Source organism: Bos mutus, chromosome 8 (genome assembly GCF_027580195.1).
Source record: "Bos mutus isolate GX-2022 chromosome 8, NWIPB_WYAK_1.1, whole genome shotgun sequence".
Classification (NCBI taxonomy): domain Eukaryota; kingdom Metazoa; phylum Chordata; class Mammalia; order Artiodactyla; family Bovidae; genus Bos; species Bos mutus.
Genome location: NC_091624.1, coordinates 54,428,748 through 54,444,326, shown reverse-complemented (window position 1 = coordinate 54,444,326; position 15,579 = coordinate 54,428,748). Strand labels below are relative to the sequence as shown.

At 43.3% G+C, this 15,579-nt stretch overlaps 1 protein-coding gene across 1 annotated transcript; it reads left to right on the top strand.

Annotated features, from left to right (window-relative positions):
- Window positions 1-1,905: 1,905 nt before the first annotated feature.
- On the top strand, window positions 1,906-12,584 carry LOC102269689 (spermatogenesis-associated protein 31D1). Its single transcript, XM_070374936.1, has 5 exons — window positions 1,906-2,051; window positions 2,751-3,924; window positions 4,200-6,863; window positions 10,494-10,595; window positions 12,027-12,584. The coding sequence occupies exons 1-5, from the start codon at window positions 1,906-1,908 to the stop codon at window positions 12,582-12,584; spliced, it is 4,644 nt and encodes a 1,547-aa protein (XP_070231037.1).
- The last annotated feature ends 2,995 nt before the right edge of the window (window positions 12,585-15,579 follow it).

Below are 15,579 nucleotides of genomic sequence, written 5' to 3'. Positions count from 1 at the left end.
TGCTTTGTCTGAAATTAATATAGCTCCTCCTGCTTCTTTCATCAGTGTTAGCATGGTACAGTATCTTTATTTTTAAAGTGGGTGTTTGGTAGGCAACACATAATTGGATCTTATTTTATCCACTGACAATCTAGCTTTTAATTGAAAGTATTTAGACCACTTACATTTAGCAATTTTCTATATGGTTGGATTAATATCCATCATGTCTGTAACTGTTTAGTATTTATTATAAGTATTCTTTTCTTCTTCCCCTCTTTTTGTGCCTTTTCTGGTTTCAAACAAGTACTTTATAGGATTCCCTCTCTCTCTTCTCTTAGCATATCAAGTATTCTATGCCATAGAATTTGCAATATATTCAATACATTAACAACTAATGTACTGACAACTAATACACTGACAACTCAAATCTACTTTCATATAAACACTATACCACTTCATAAGTAGTACAGGTTCTGTTATAACAGAGTTCCCAATTCCTCCCTCCCATCCCTTGTAACACTGATGTCATTTATTTCACCTATCCATATACTATGGTCACTCAATACATTATCAGTAGTATCATTAAGTCAATTGAGAATAAGAAAAATCAAAGTGTTTTTTTTCTTTTACCATCATTGATTCCTTTTCCTCTCTTCCTTTATGAAGACTTGAGATGTTGTTTTCCTTCTTCCTATAGAACTTTTTTTAACATTTATTCCAGGGAAGATCTGATGTTGCTGACTCAGTTTTAGTTTGTCTTGAGACAGTTTTTATTTCTCCTTTACTTTTGAAGGATAATTTCACTAGATAAAAAGTTCTGGAGTGATTTTTTTCTTTCAACACTTTAATATTTCAGTCAATTTTCTTTTTGCTTGCATGGTTTATGATCAAAAGTGAAAGTGAAAGTCACTCAGTCAACTTTTTGTGTCCAATGTCCAATTCTTTGCAACCCATGGACTATATAGTCCATGGAATTCTCCAGGGAGAATACTGGAGTGGGTAGCCTTTCCTTTCTCCAGGGGATCTTCCTAACCCAGGGATCAAATCCAGGTCTCCTGCATTGCAAGTGATTCTTTACTAGCAGAGCCACAAGGAAAGCCCAAGAATACTGGAGTGGGTAGCCTATTCTTTCTCCAGCAGATCTTTAAGACCCAGGAATCAAACCAGGGTCTCCTGCACTGCAGGTGGATTCTTTACCAACTGAGCTATCAGGGAAGCTCTGATTTATGATGAGAAGCCCATAATTCTCATCCTTGTTCCTCTAGAGGTACGGCATTATTTTCTTCTGTTTTCTTTCAAGATTTTATCTTTCAGGTTCCTACAGCTTTAATAAAATATGTCCAGGTTTAGACTTTCTTAGTATTTATGCTGCTTGGTGTTCTCTGAGCTTCCACAATCTATGGTTAGTCTATCATTAATTTTGGAAAATCTTGGGCTGTTACTTCTTCAAATGTTTCTTCTGTTCTGTTCTTTCTTCTCATTTTAATATTTCTGTTGCATGTATTGATATACTACACATTTTGAAACTGTCTCAATTCTTGGATATTCTGGGTTTAAATATTAAATTTTTTTCTCTTTGCATTTCAATTTGGAAAGTTTCTATTGCTATACATTCAAAATCACTTTTTTAAGAAGAAAAAATTAAAAACATTTTAAACCTTTAAAATTGATAAAAAGAACATAAAAGTCTATTAATTAGAGTCATATTATTCATGGATAATGAATATATGAGTTTTCTAGAGAGGACTGAGAGAAATGAGCCCTAGGGCTTCATTCTTTTGTTTTTGTTCTCAGCGTCAGGGCAGAACCAGGAGGAGAAGGAAAGGTGGCACACTGAAAGGTAAGGCTCTGCATGTTTCACCAGATCTCTCCAAGGGTGACCCTTCCTGCCTTTTCCATGAGATCCCAGGTCCGTGACCTCTGACGATGTCAGTGGCTAGATACCGTTTCTCTCAGAAACCAGAGGTATCTGGGGAGAGGCTCACGAGGAGGCAGTCCAAGCCTGAGACACTTCTCGGATTCCCTGTTTTTCTCATGGCTGGGCTTGAAACCATGATGGACCTGGGCAATGGGTGTTTCCCCACAGGTGGCCATATGAGATGTCAAGAGTCAGAACTTCTGTGTCCTGACTTTGTATAAGTCCTCTGACTTCCTGGATGATCAGATTCCTCTTTGAGGTAAATAACCATTGACTTTTTCCTCAAAGGGCGGTTCTGAATATCACATGGGAGAATACATATGAAAGCCCTTTGTGAATGATAAGGCAACATATATATTTGAGCCTTGCTATTATTATCACTGACCATGTGATCTTATATTCTAGTTCTTGAGACTCTCCAATCCACCAAGGGTACCACTAAAGGACATTCTACTTAGTCTCCTATAAGTTCTCTTTGTTCCTACCTTCATCACTCTCCTGGTTTCCCAGGTTGGAGAACTTGCCAGAGCGAAGCAGAGGAGGCAAGGAAGGAGCTTTATCTTCTGCAAAGGTGACTAAACATTACCTTCTTTCCTGTATCCCACTTTTTTAGTGGAGTCTTTGAATTTCTAGGGCCTCAGTGAAGCCTGGGATTGACATGGGAGGGAATATCCTCAGATTCAGAATGTGAAAGCCTTGGCAAGAGGGATTAAAAGATACATTGTGAGATTGAAGAAGTCGAAGAATGTGAAAAGATAGTATACATTGGGCAGCCATACTTTTGCCAGAGGTACCAGGGCCTCATGTTTTTTCCTGGTCCTGGCTGTAGTTTTGTACTTCCTATCTCCTGCAGCCCCCTGGGCCAGCATGATGATACCACCTGCTTTCGTCAACTCTTATGTCCAGACCCCTTCTGTGAGGTGTGTAATAACGCAACTGCTGAGGTCAATCGGCTGCTGTTCCTGGAGGCCCTGGAAGATGCTACTTCCTCTGTGTCTCCTTTGGCTTCCACAGCTCCTGTGACTGAGTCATCGTGTACTTTGTCCCCGGCCTTCTCAGCAGTCCCTCCAGGAAACCTACCTCTAGCCTCTCTGCCGGAGCCTTCCTCACTGCCCTCCTCTATTCTCTCCCCTAGCCCAATGACCCCCTTAACTGACTTTTTTTCACCCTCACCAATGGGCCACTCTCTGGCCTCAGAGCCTTTTTCTTCCTTGGATTCTGAATTCCCAGTGGATTATTCCCCACCCCAAACCATTGCTTTCCCCCTTCTCCTACCACATGACACTCAGACAGCAGACCCTGTTGTCCCAGCAGAGGCCACATTGTTTCTGGATACCATTTCCTCTCTTGACCCCACCCTTTCCCAAGATATCAACCCCTTATCAGATTTGTCCCAGACGATGAATCCCATTGATTCTTTTGCTTGTCCTCATGCACCACCAACCCCATTTGTTTCACCACCATCAGATTGCACTTTATCTGTGACTCAACCTAAATCAATTTCCACTTTATTGAAGCCTGTTCTGGAGAAGTCATCTCCAGATAGCCCTAGTGAGTTGTCCACTTGTGTTTCAACAATCAGAGGCACTGAGCATTCAAGTCTATCAATTTCAGACTTCTCTTTGTGGCAAGCTCAGGCCATGAACGGGCTCCTCCCAGCATTACCACACTCTGATTTTCAGCGAGAGCATGTTTCCCTCCATCCACAAGACACTTATCTCTGGGGAGACTCTGTTACAAAGCACAAGGAGGCCAATAGCCATTCTTTCTCTGGCTTTAACATCCGTGGACTCTTGGAGAGACAAATAAAAAACAGAATGGCTTTCCCGAGTTTAGAGAAGAAAGAAAAGGAAGAGGGTCCATTTTCAAAACAAATGTGGTCAGAATACCAACGGACATCTTCAGGGAATTTGTTGCAGTCTCTTGATGTGCAGAACACTACAGCCCCCAAAGTGGCTGGAACAGTGAAAGCAAACCAGAGAAGCTTCACATTTGTCAGCGGCTCTTATATGTCAAGACTTTGGGGGGTAACTTGCAGCAGAAATATAGCCAGCTCTTCTGGGGTCTTCCCTCTTTGCACAGTGAATCCCTAGTGGCTACTCTTCTGGTTTCTAGTAGTAGTTCCCCTCTAGAGTCTCACTTTGTCTTATTCAATGGAATCTGTAATGCTCCTGCAGTCAAAATGCGGGATCAAGAATCTCCACCACTTCTTCATTCCCGTCCCCATCTCCTTCCCCATGTATATCCACCACAATCCTTGCCTCAAACTAAGCCACAATCCCAGTCTCTACCTTTCACTCAGGTCCAGCCCCAGGCCCACCTTCAAGCCCGACTCCCAATCCTATCATCCTCTTCTCCATCCCAAATTAGGGACTGTGGAGTGTCTTTCCACAGATTCCAGAATGAGTCGGACTTTCATATTGCAACTGAAAATCAACATCTGGAGTGGCATGTGTTACAGAAGCAACAGGAAAGTTTGTGGGGTTTAGTTCCTGTGCTCCAAAAATCTCAAGCCACTTGTTCTCAAGCTCATAACCTCCCATTGGTCAACCAGCCATCCCATACCTATGTACCAGTCTCTATCCTTCCTGGCCATTTTCATATCACCAGTGAACCCCAGGAGAAACTGCAGCTCCACGTTCCAAGGAGGCTAATTCCACGCTGGTACCTCCAAGCCTGTAGGAATCTAGAGTCTCTAGCACTGATGGGGCCTCAATGCAAATTAGCAGAAGTACCTCAGCAGAGAGGCAGGCATGTTCAGTTACAACTTTCTGAGCTTCAGGGCCAGGGTAGCAACAATATAGAGAAGACTGAATTGGGTCTCCCAGGAAATTTCCATGAGAGGGTCTCAACAAAGTTTCAGCTAAGGGATGACATGAGGAAGAATCTTGGCTATATCCTTGAGAAGAGCCCAGAAGACAGCCCACAAGATAGCTCAGAATGCTACCTAGTGCAGGGTCTGAGGGCTGCCTTGGGGACAAAAACTAATCGTGTGTGTCACTCAAGGAATCACTCAAGGAATGAATTACTAAATGTCTCAAGAAAGGACATAGATCGGAATCAAATAAAAAACATTCTTAGATTACATGTGAGCACAAAGTCTTGGCAGATTAGTGTGGGTAGGATTCCTACAAGTGTGTGTCGTTCATGGCTGGCTGACGACAATACTTTGCTTCCTTCTGCAAGCTCCCAAACCAATGTGGAAGACCCACATTCAAAAAACACAATTGTAGGTAAAGTATGCCACCAGATTAGCACTCCAGAGCTTTCTTTTCTTGATCACAATACCCTAAAGGTGCTAGAAGCCCATATTTTAAGGTTTCGTGTGACTCAGAGATGGGGCCTACCCCTCAAGGTTCTTGAATCCATAAAATTCTATATGTTGAGAGAAGCCAAAATATGGCCTCTTCCTCAATTTGACTTTCCCTCCTCAACCACCCATATTTCTGGGGTAGACTCCAAAGATGAGCTTTCCAAGCCTCTTGAAGAAAGATCTAAAACTTCTCAGGGAAATAAGGTGAGAACCACAAATTCAACCCCCATGCTGGATCATCCTCTCCCTGTTATCTCATCTGTGGGCCAAGAAGGACAGAGGGCCCCACAACCATCATACTCTGATACCTACCAAAAGCTTGCAGGGGACATTCAGACAATTGAGTGTGGCAGACAGACTTTTCAGCCCGTCACACACAGAAACAAAGACAAAGTAAGTCAAAATGAGACTCTACTGGATGACAGACGCAGCCCAGTGGTGCCCATAAGGCAAGGTGGGTATAGACCTGAGCCAAGGAATGAGACCATGAACTTCAGTGATAGAGTAGAAATGATTCAGGGCCAAAAGATAGCGAGGAAAAATTCACAACATTCCACAATGTTCAGTGTGTCCAGGGAGATATTCAGGGCCAAGGAGCTTCATGCTCTTGAATCACAATCCTGTAACATCTTGCCAACCAGCAAATTGAGAAGCTCCCAAATGACAAAGGTCAAAATGATTAAAGCAGAAACTACCCTGACCACTCAATGTCCCCCACCAAAAATATCTGTTCCCCAAGATTCTGATATATCAGACTTTCAAAAACAGATCCTTACTGAGTTAAAGTTAAAATTCAAAAATAAGGAGCATAGCCAGGCTGACCACTGTCCCACAGACATGACCCCGACTTCAAGTAGGTTGCCTTCCAAGTCTTCACAGACTCTTGCCCAGAGTGTCTCCACTGGGGACATGGCAGCTTCCCAGGTGCCAAACATCCACTCGGAGGACAGTGGGACCAGCATGGAGCAGAGGCAGGATCCCTCTAAGCATGTACTATTGAAGTGCCAGGATAATAACTTCCCACCTGCTGCAGAGAGAAAGCCTTTGGGTTCCAAAGCAGGAGAATACAGAAGTGAAAATTCAGGAGCAGGGATGTCTACAGGCAGAAAGAAGTGCCACCTTGTTGAGGAAAGAGAATTAAAGGACACTTCCTCATCTCTGTCACAGAATGAGCAGCTTCCTCCTGAAAGTTTCTTCAGAAAAAAGATGAGGCGATTTTTTCAGTGGATTGATTTCATGAGAAAAACAAAAGACCAGGAAAGTCCCCAGCAAAAAGCCAAATTCATGTCAACCTTTGCACAGCACCAAGACTCAATTGAAAGTGCAGCTCTCTTTGTGAGTCATGGGCCCCTTGAAGCTCACGAGCTCATGAGAGCCATTGGGAAGATCCTAGAAGAGAAGCTGGCATGTAGGTTTGAATCTGAGGCCTTGGAATTAAGTCAGCGCAAGAAGGAACTGCAGACCCAGGTAATGCCTGGTAAGGGACATCCCTCCAACTATGGTGCTCTCCCTGACTTACAGCAAGAGGAATGGGTAAGTCCCAAGTCCTCAAACCAAGAAGCTGTTTATGCTGATCAGAGTTGTCTTACAAGTGTCAGACAGAACAGAGATGGGGTCAGACATCCCCTAAAAGATGTGGCCTTTGAGGATCAGGTATTATGTCAGAATCAACCCTCTTCCCTGCCCTCCAGGGAGCTGGTAAGCCATCCAAGCCCCACCTATGTGCGTCAAGAATGCCAGATCCCTCCAGCCCCCCTCACTCCTGAAGAAGACACTGTGTTCAGAGATCTAACTCTTCTATTCAAACAGAAATCACTTCTCCAGCATTTTGAGGGAGAAGAAATTTCTCCAAACGACTCATTCAGTCACTGAGAAAACCTTGCAGTTTTCATGATAAGACATTCTCAGATGAAAACAACCTTCCTTTAGTAAATCGAGAATTTTTATCCTCCTCAATAAATGTTCTAATAGAGAAACACTAATGCTCTCTGTGTACTGCACTGGGTGCATGGGTTTTAGTTATCCTGGTACTTGTATGTGGGAAATGGAAGGAGTAGTTCAGTTCATTCTGATTTCCTCTCGGTGTCTAAGAGGCTTCCTTGCGGGGAGCCTGACAGTGGTCTTCTCAGTTTTATCCTGGAGTCCTTTATTTGATCCTGCTCTGATATCCTCTACCTAAAAAACTTAATTATTTTTTATTAAAAAGTACAAAAATTTACTCTAGAAATTTTCAGGCTTTTGAAAAGTGAGAAGATATCTTAAAGTCTAGAACTTGGCTTAAACTATCTTTTCATCTGCTCTCAAACTATCCTGAGCCATATACAGCTATAGGGTGGAATGAGTTACTCTAGCATAATATAGCCAGATTTGACTCTTGTTGCCTCAAAAAGTTTTAGAGAATGTTTAGGCCTTGAAGTTAGTGGTAGACAGAAATCTTCCTCTTAGATCTCTTGGTGAGGAATAAATGTCCTGCAATGAAGAACTCTTTCATCCTTTATGAATTTTGTGGTGATGGGCCACATCTCCCACTCCTTGCTGCTGCTAAGTCACTTCAGTCGTGTCCGACTCTGTGCGACCCCATAGATGGCAGCCCACCAGGCTCCCCCGTCCCTGGGATTCTCCAGGCAGTAACACTGGAGTGGGTTGCCATTTCCTTCTCCAATGCATGAAAGTGAAAAGTGAAAGTGAAGTCGCTCAGTCGTGTCCTACTCCTAGCGACCCCATGGACTGCAGCCTTCCATGCTCCTCTGTCCATGGGATTTTCCAGGCAAGAGTACTGGAGTGGGGTGCCATTGCCTTCTCCGTCTCCCATGCCTTACCCGACCCTAATGAAAATAAGTAGCAGTTCACCCTTTACCTTTCCTCTACCCTTACTGGAGCAGTAGGGAAGACAGAATTTGCAGCTCTGAAAAGGCTGAGGGATATGAATATTTTCTTGAAGACGGTCTTACTTTTGTTTAGAAAATGTTCCTGATCCCAGAGTAACTCACAGGTAGGTGGTCATTGAATGAGGTGTATACAGATAGATAGGCTTTACAATTGTGGACACTGGCCTGGCCAGGGTCAGAATTCAGCAGATTCTTCTGGCTGAAGAATCTGCTGCACGTGGGATGTTTAATCTGGAAAGCATATTTTGAGCTTGATGATGAGGTCTCCCTGCTTGTGAAAGCACCTCAAGGAACAGGAAGAGCTGCTCTTCAAGGAAATCTCTTCAGGGTGGTATTATTGTAAGACGAAGAGATCACCTGGCCACTGTTGGCAGGAATGGTCATTGGGCAGCCACCCAGAATTTTGGGGAAAAGGAGAGAGTAAATAAAATGTAATGATGGAGTGAGTGGGAAAGGAAGACAAAAATGAGAAGGGAAAGAATGACATCATCATCACTACTTATGATCCCATACTGACCACCCACCCACTTCACCCAACACAACCCTACCTATGCCTCCAGCAGCTCCTGGAGACTAATCAGGGCTTTTAGAGTATGATGATACCATTTAAGCGTAAGAGTATATGGGGTAATTTCTGAGAACGAAGACAGTATTCCTAGGGATGACATCAGAGGGATGTACTCCTATTCAGTGCCTGACTTTCTAGTCATGCTACATCTTTCACCAAGATCACAGTAATTTAGGTGTGTATTAGTTATCTACTACTGAATAACATGAAAGTGAAAGCCACTCAGTCGTGTCCGACTCTTTGTGACCATATGAACTGTATAGTCCGTGGAATACTATACAGTCCATGGAATTATCCAGGCCAGAATACTGAAATGGATAGCCGTTTCCTTCTCCAGGGGATCTTCCCAATCAAGGGATCAAACACAGGTCTCCTGCATTGCAGGCAGATTCTTTATCAGCTGAGCCACCAGGGAAGCCCCCTGCTGTAAAATGAACATCCTCAAATTCAGAGGCTTAAAAAAAACCACTTATTTACTATCTCACAGTTTTTGTGGTCAGGAATTCAGGCAAGACCTATCCGGGTTCTCTGCTTTAAGGTCTCTCACATGGCTGCATTTAAGGTATCAGCTGGGGCTGGGGTATCATCTAAAGGTATGACTGTAGAAAGACCCACTTCAGTGATCACTTACATAACTGCTGGCAAGATGAAGTTCCTCAAAGCCTGTTGGACTGAGATCTTCAATTCCTTGACTGTTGGCTGGAGCTGGCTGGAGTCTATCCTCAGTTCCTTGCCATGTGGGCCTCTCCAGTGCTTCATCAGGTTCAGAAGACAGTCTGCTAGGAAGAAAGAAGTTACGATATTTTGTAAACTAATAGTGGAATTGATATTCCATTACCTTTTTCCTTATTCTATTAAAAGCAAATTACTAAGTTCAACCTACATTCAAGGGGATGAGTAATTACATCAGGGTGTGACTATCAGGAGGTAGGGATCATTGGGACCTTCTCAGAAGTCTTCCTAAGACAAGGTTTTCTTCTTGGTCACCCAACTCAGTTAACTGAAGCAAAATTGGCCAGAGGTGTCAAGTGTATCCTTGCCTTCATTCACATTCATATCATCAAGGTCAAAGCTATTTAATAGTTAAGTAGAGCAGTGGCTGGTAAGAAAAACAAAGAGGTTGGAGTGTCCAAAGGAGGTGGGAAAGTAGGCATGGAGGTAAAGGTGGTGTGGGGTCACCTCGAATAATCAGGTGAAAGGAGGCCTTAGAACTACCTGACTCACTACCGCCAGTTTACAGACTTGAGAGAGAAAAAAATTAGATGCAATATATTTCATCCTGCCTCCCCCAATATCTCCCCTCTGCTCTAGCTTTCAGATCATAGGGCTAAAGAAGCTAACTTCAAGTTCTGTAGAGACAGCCATGCTTACAGAGGAAGCAAATCCTACAGATTTCAAGGTTTAAATCTGCTCTTATCAGTGTATTTAATATAGAGTTGGGAAATAACTACTTCACTTGCACAGGGGCTGAGACTGTAAATAGGGTTAGTTTCCCAGACGACAAGAGAGGAGCTGTTTACAGAAGGTAAGTGAAGGCTGAGTCTTCAAAAAAAAAAAAAAAAAAAAAAAAATCAGATATCTATCATAGCCCTCTGTCTCACTGCCCCACTTTACCTTCCTGTCCAGAGTCATGACACTGATTGAAGGTTAGAATTGCAGGAAATGCAAATCCTGTGTAGATTTGGGGAGATCAAAGAGTCTCTGGACAGGAACTCAAAGTGGGAGGAATCAATCAGAGGTCTAATATTCATGTGAATAGACCATCCAATAATCTGACCTCTCACTGTCTATCCCTTTTCAACCTATGGCCCTTTACCTCCATTCCAGTTCAGTTATGGCCATATTCTAGAACTCGTCATCAGAATATTTTTCGCTCTGAAAAAATATAGTTTGACATTTCACCCTTTACTCTTTCAGCTTATGCCCTTGGTATGTCAATTCCTCAACCTGCTCAGGAACTACAAGCCACTCGTTCATCTGATAACCTTCTATCTTTATCTCCTCCTCCAAGTAAAACTTCATGGTCTATCACTTAACCACACACTTAAATAGCTCTAAAGTTGTTTAGTCAATAAGTTGTGTCGGACTCTTTTGCAACCCCAAGGAATACCAGGCTCCTCTGTCCATGGGATTCTCCAGGCAAGAATACTGGAGTGGGTTGCCATTTCCTTCTACAGGGGATCTTACCAACCCAGGGACTGAACCCGCATCTCTGGCATTGGCAGGCGGATTCTTTACCACAGAGCCACCAGAGAAGTCTTCAAAAAATAGCTCTAAAGCACCTTCCCCATTTTCCTTTCATATGTCCTTGCCTGGCTGCTGCTGATAAGTTGTTTCAGTCGTATTCGACTCTGTGCGACCCCATAGACAGCAGCCCACCAGGCTCCCCCGTCCCTGGGATTCTCCAGGCAAGAACACTGGAGTGGGTTGCCATTTCCTTCTCCAATGCATGAAAGGGAAAAGTGAAAGTGAAGTCGCTCAGTCGTATCCGACTCCCAGCGACCCCATGGACCGCAGCCTACCAGGCCCCTCCATCCATGGGATTTTCCAGGCAAGAGTACTGGAGTGGGTTGCCATTGCCTTCCTGGCAAAACCTAACTATACCTTTTCTAGTGCATGCAGGCCAGTGTTATCAGTGGCTCTGTCATGTCTGACTCTTCGGGATCCCAGGGATTATAGCCTGACATGTTCCTTTAGATTATCCTGGCAGAAATACTGAGGTGGGTTGCCATTTCCTCCTCCAGGGGCTCTTCCCAATCCAAGGATTGAAACCATGCATGAGGCTCCTGCATTGGCAGGCGGATTCTTTACCACTGAGCCACCTGGGAAGCCCTGCCTTCTAATAAACGTCTGATTCCTCTTGGGTAAAATCATACAATTAAGTACGTTGGTACCACCATAGATTGGTATTTATGTTCTACAACTAATAGTCAGCTCCAACACTGTCTGAAAAGAATCCATTCATTCTTTCTACGTTTACTATGTATTTGGCACTTAGGACACACCAGTGAAGGACACAAAGCTCCTGTCTTTGTGGAGCTCATGATTGTTTTCTTAATCAATTCTCTTGCCTACTTTCAGGTTCCTACAACTCCACATTCTTCACTCTTACAGCACATGTGCTGGACCACCACATGGGAATGAATACTCACAAAATGGGGACTTTTCATCATAAAAACTTCAAAACAACAAGACCAAACATGAATCCTCATACTTTCTCTCCTCTTTCCTTCACACTATACTGAAAGGTTTCACTCAGATGCTGTCTTTGATTCCCCCACATTGGGATCTGTCCTTGTTTTCCAATTCGTAACACTTTTCACATGGTGTAGAACACGTTTGGCGTAATCACCTTCTCAGAGGACAGAAATAAAGTTTACCTCATCACAGCTGCACATACCTAGTGGAGCTCAGAAACTTCTGGAGAAAATGGAAAATGAAGGAATTTCTACACGGAGGCTCAGCCCAGTGTGCTCTGCACTGGTGTCACGCCCAGGGGTGTGGACATGTTCAGAGGCGGGGCCATGTCAGGGGCAAGGACTGAGAGGCTGTGGCGTATCGCTTCCTAATGGCGACTGCACCTGGCTGTTTCGGGAGACGTCTTACCTCAGAATTCTGAGTCCTATTTCCATCGCTTCTGGAAGACAGAAGTTGAGATTTCACTCAAAGACAGGTTCTGACCAAGGTTTCTGGACACTTCCCCTTGTCCTGTTTGAAGAGTCGTCAGCCATTTTCGTCCCAGTCTGCGGGCCTCGAAGCTTCTCATTCCTGAAACTCCCACACCAGGCCGTTGCCTCGGAAGCCCTGGGGGCAGGGCTGCGCCTGCCCGAGACACGCCCCTCCCCGCAGGGGACTCTCGGGGAACTCCGTGGGGGCGGTCTTAGTCCCAGATATGGTAACCACATTGACCACTGTTAAGTCTACACCTTGCACTGGCTGCCTGGGCTTGCTCAGGTGACCTGAGTCTCAGCTCTCATCCATGAAGTGCTGAGATGCTAATATGAACTAATGGGGTTGACCTTGAGAACGAATGGACAAGTGAAGAGCTTTGAACAGTCTTAAGGGCCGATGTTAAGGAATGGGCTGGGGGCCCTAAGGCAGTTACCATGGGAGTCTTGCCAGTGCTCAGAGTCCAGGGCCGTGCAAGTGCCTGCACAGCTTAGAAGGATGGTGAGACACCCAGTGTGCCGCTAAGTTGCTTCAGTCGTGTCCGACCCCTATGAACTGTAGCTAGCCAGGCTCCTCTGTCTATGGGATTCTCCTGGCAAGAAGAGGAGTGGGTGGCTATGCCGTCCTCCGGGGGATTTTCCCAACCCAGGGATCAAACCTGCTCTCCTGCATTGGCAAATTGTTTGTACTAGCGCCTCCTGGGAAGCTTCTCCGCACGCACCTACCTCTCTCCCTCTCCCCCCACCTCCAGTCCATACACTGCATTAAGAAATCATCTCTGATTCTCTGCAGGACCAGAGTATAAGAAGGATCCTCACAGTCCTCAGGTGGTGGTTTTCAGAGGTACCCAAAGTGCTTTAATTCCGCTTGGGACTGATCAGTGAGGAGTAGTTGTGGGAACCCCAGATAAATGCCAATCAAGGCGTTAGTGTCAGTGGACAGAGAGGGCAGAGGCTGAACCATTCCTTGTGCTCTGCAAGATCCAGGACAGCAAGACACGAGGCTCTCAGGCAGAAAGGATTCGGCTTTTTTGCAGGGCAGAAGATCTCAGATGATGCGCTCGGTCGCTTCTATCACTTCTGACTCCTGGCGACCCCAAGGATTGTAGCCCTCCAGGCTCCTCTGTCTATGGTATTTTCCAGGCAATACTGGAGCGTGTAGCCATTTCCTTCTCCAGGGGATCTTCCCCACCCAGCGATGGAACTGGAGTCTCCGTAGTCTCCGGCACTACAGGCAGAGTCTTTACCGTTGAGCCACCGGGAAATCCTGAACATCTCAGGTAATGTCTTCAATTGCAGATATTGATATGTTCTTGGATTATTGAGGGCTTAACAGTGTATTCAGGTTCTGTGTTAATTAGGAACTGTAGCCGTGTTTACCTTAATAAGAGGGAAGATAATCCCCTTTTTTGGTGACTATTTTCCCTTTTAGAAAGTATTATTTAGTGAATTTCAAAGATGTGGAAAAGTAGAAGAAAGAATTTCATAGATTCTTGCCATCAAAATAGTTACTGTTAACTTTTTGATGCATCTGTTTCCCAGGTTTTGCTATGCCTAATTTTACATTGCTTAAATAATATGTACTTTAAAAGAAAAACAACCGCTATCATAAACATTTTAATGTTATTATAAACTTTCAGAAGTAACATTTTTAATCATGACATCCTAAGTGCTATAGTATTAAATTCTAATTTTTGTTGATATTTGGAAAGTTTATATTTTTTTAAAAAAATTTAACATTTGACGCTGCATGTTTGGTCATAATTGTACTTGTTTATAAACTTTCTTATTACAAAGTTTACAAAGCATAAAGCTCTTCCTAAATATCTGATTAACCCAGGGATGTACCCTGATATGGATGTTTTTTTCTTTCTCCAGCCTCTTTCAATGAGTAATTCATTTAACGTGGTTAGCTATTTCAGTGCTAGTGTCAAGTCAGTGAAATCAGCTGCTTGGTAAAACATCCTCAGTGTAGAGTCTTCTAAACTTAACCCATTGTCTGCCTTGTTCGCAGTCTTTGTTTCCTCCCTCTTATCTTCCCAGTATCAGTAGCATCTGGACATCCAAGCAAGAAACACAAGAGCCATTTTGTGCTCTTCCCTCTTCATTTTCCCTATTGCTAGTCAGCTACTACATGGATGAACTGATAAAATATGCTGGGCAGAGAAATTCTGGAGTTCTGACAGTGAACTCTGTCCTTTCTAAATAGATGGTAAGATCCTTCAGGTACATTTTTGCAATTAATTTGAAAATATAGCATTGTAAAACAAAAACAGATATTTGATTCCATGTCAAAATTTCTATTTATTTACTTTCTTTTTTGTCTTAATTAAAACATCTTTATTTTTAAAAGTAAAAAAATTTACAGTTTTTGAAGATTACTTTCCATTTGCAGTTATTTCAAAATATTGGCTTTGTTCCCTTTGTTGTTCATTACATCCTTGAGCCTATCTCACACTCAGTAGTTCGTACCTCCCAATTCTCAACCCCTGTATTTCCCGTCCTTTTGCTTCCCTCTGGTAACCACTAGTTTGTTCTCCATATCTATGAGTCTGCTTCTATTTTGTATTTACTACTTTGTTGTATTTTTTATATTCCACATAGAAATAATATCATACAGTATTTGTCTTTTTCTGTGTGACTTATTTCACTTAGCATAATGCCTTCCAAGACAACCCATGCTGCTGCAAATGGCAAAATTTATTTATTTTTTTAAAATGGTTGAGTGGTAATCCACTGTATGTGTGTGTGTGTGTGTGTGTGTGTGTGTGTATATACATACCACATTTTCTTTATCCATTCATTTGCTGATGGACACTTAGATTGCTTCCATATCTAGGCAGTTGTAAATAGTGCTGCTATGAACATTGGGGTGCATGTATCTATTGAAATGATTTTTTTTTGATATACATCCAGGAGTGGAATAGCTGGGTTATATGGTAGTTCTAGTTTTACTTTTTTGAGAAACCTCTGTCCTGTTTTCCATAATTGTTGTTTAGTCAGTAAGTCATATCTGACTCTTTGCGACCCCATGGACTGTAGCCTGCCAGGCTCCTCTGTCCATGGGATTTTCCAGGCGAGAATACAGGAGTGGGTTGCCTTTTCCTTCTCCAGTTTTCCATAGTGGCTGCAATAATTTACATTCCCCCAGCAGTGTAGGAGGTTTCTCTTTTCTTCATATACTCCCCAACATTAGTTCTTTGTGTTCTTTCTTTAATTTATTATTTTTTTATTGAAGAATAATT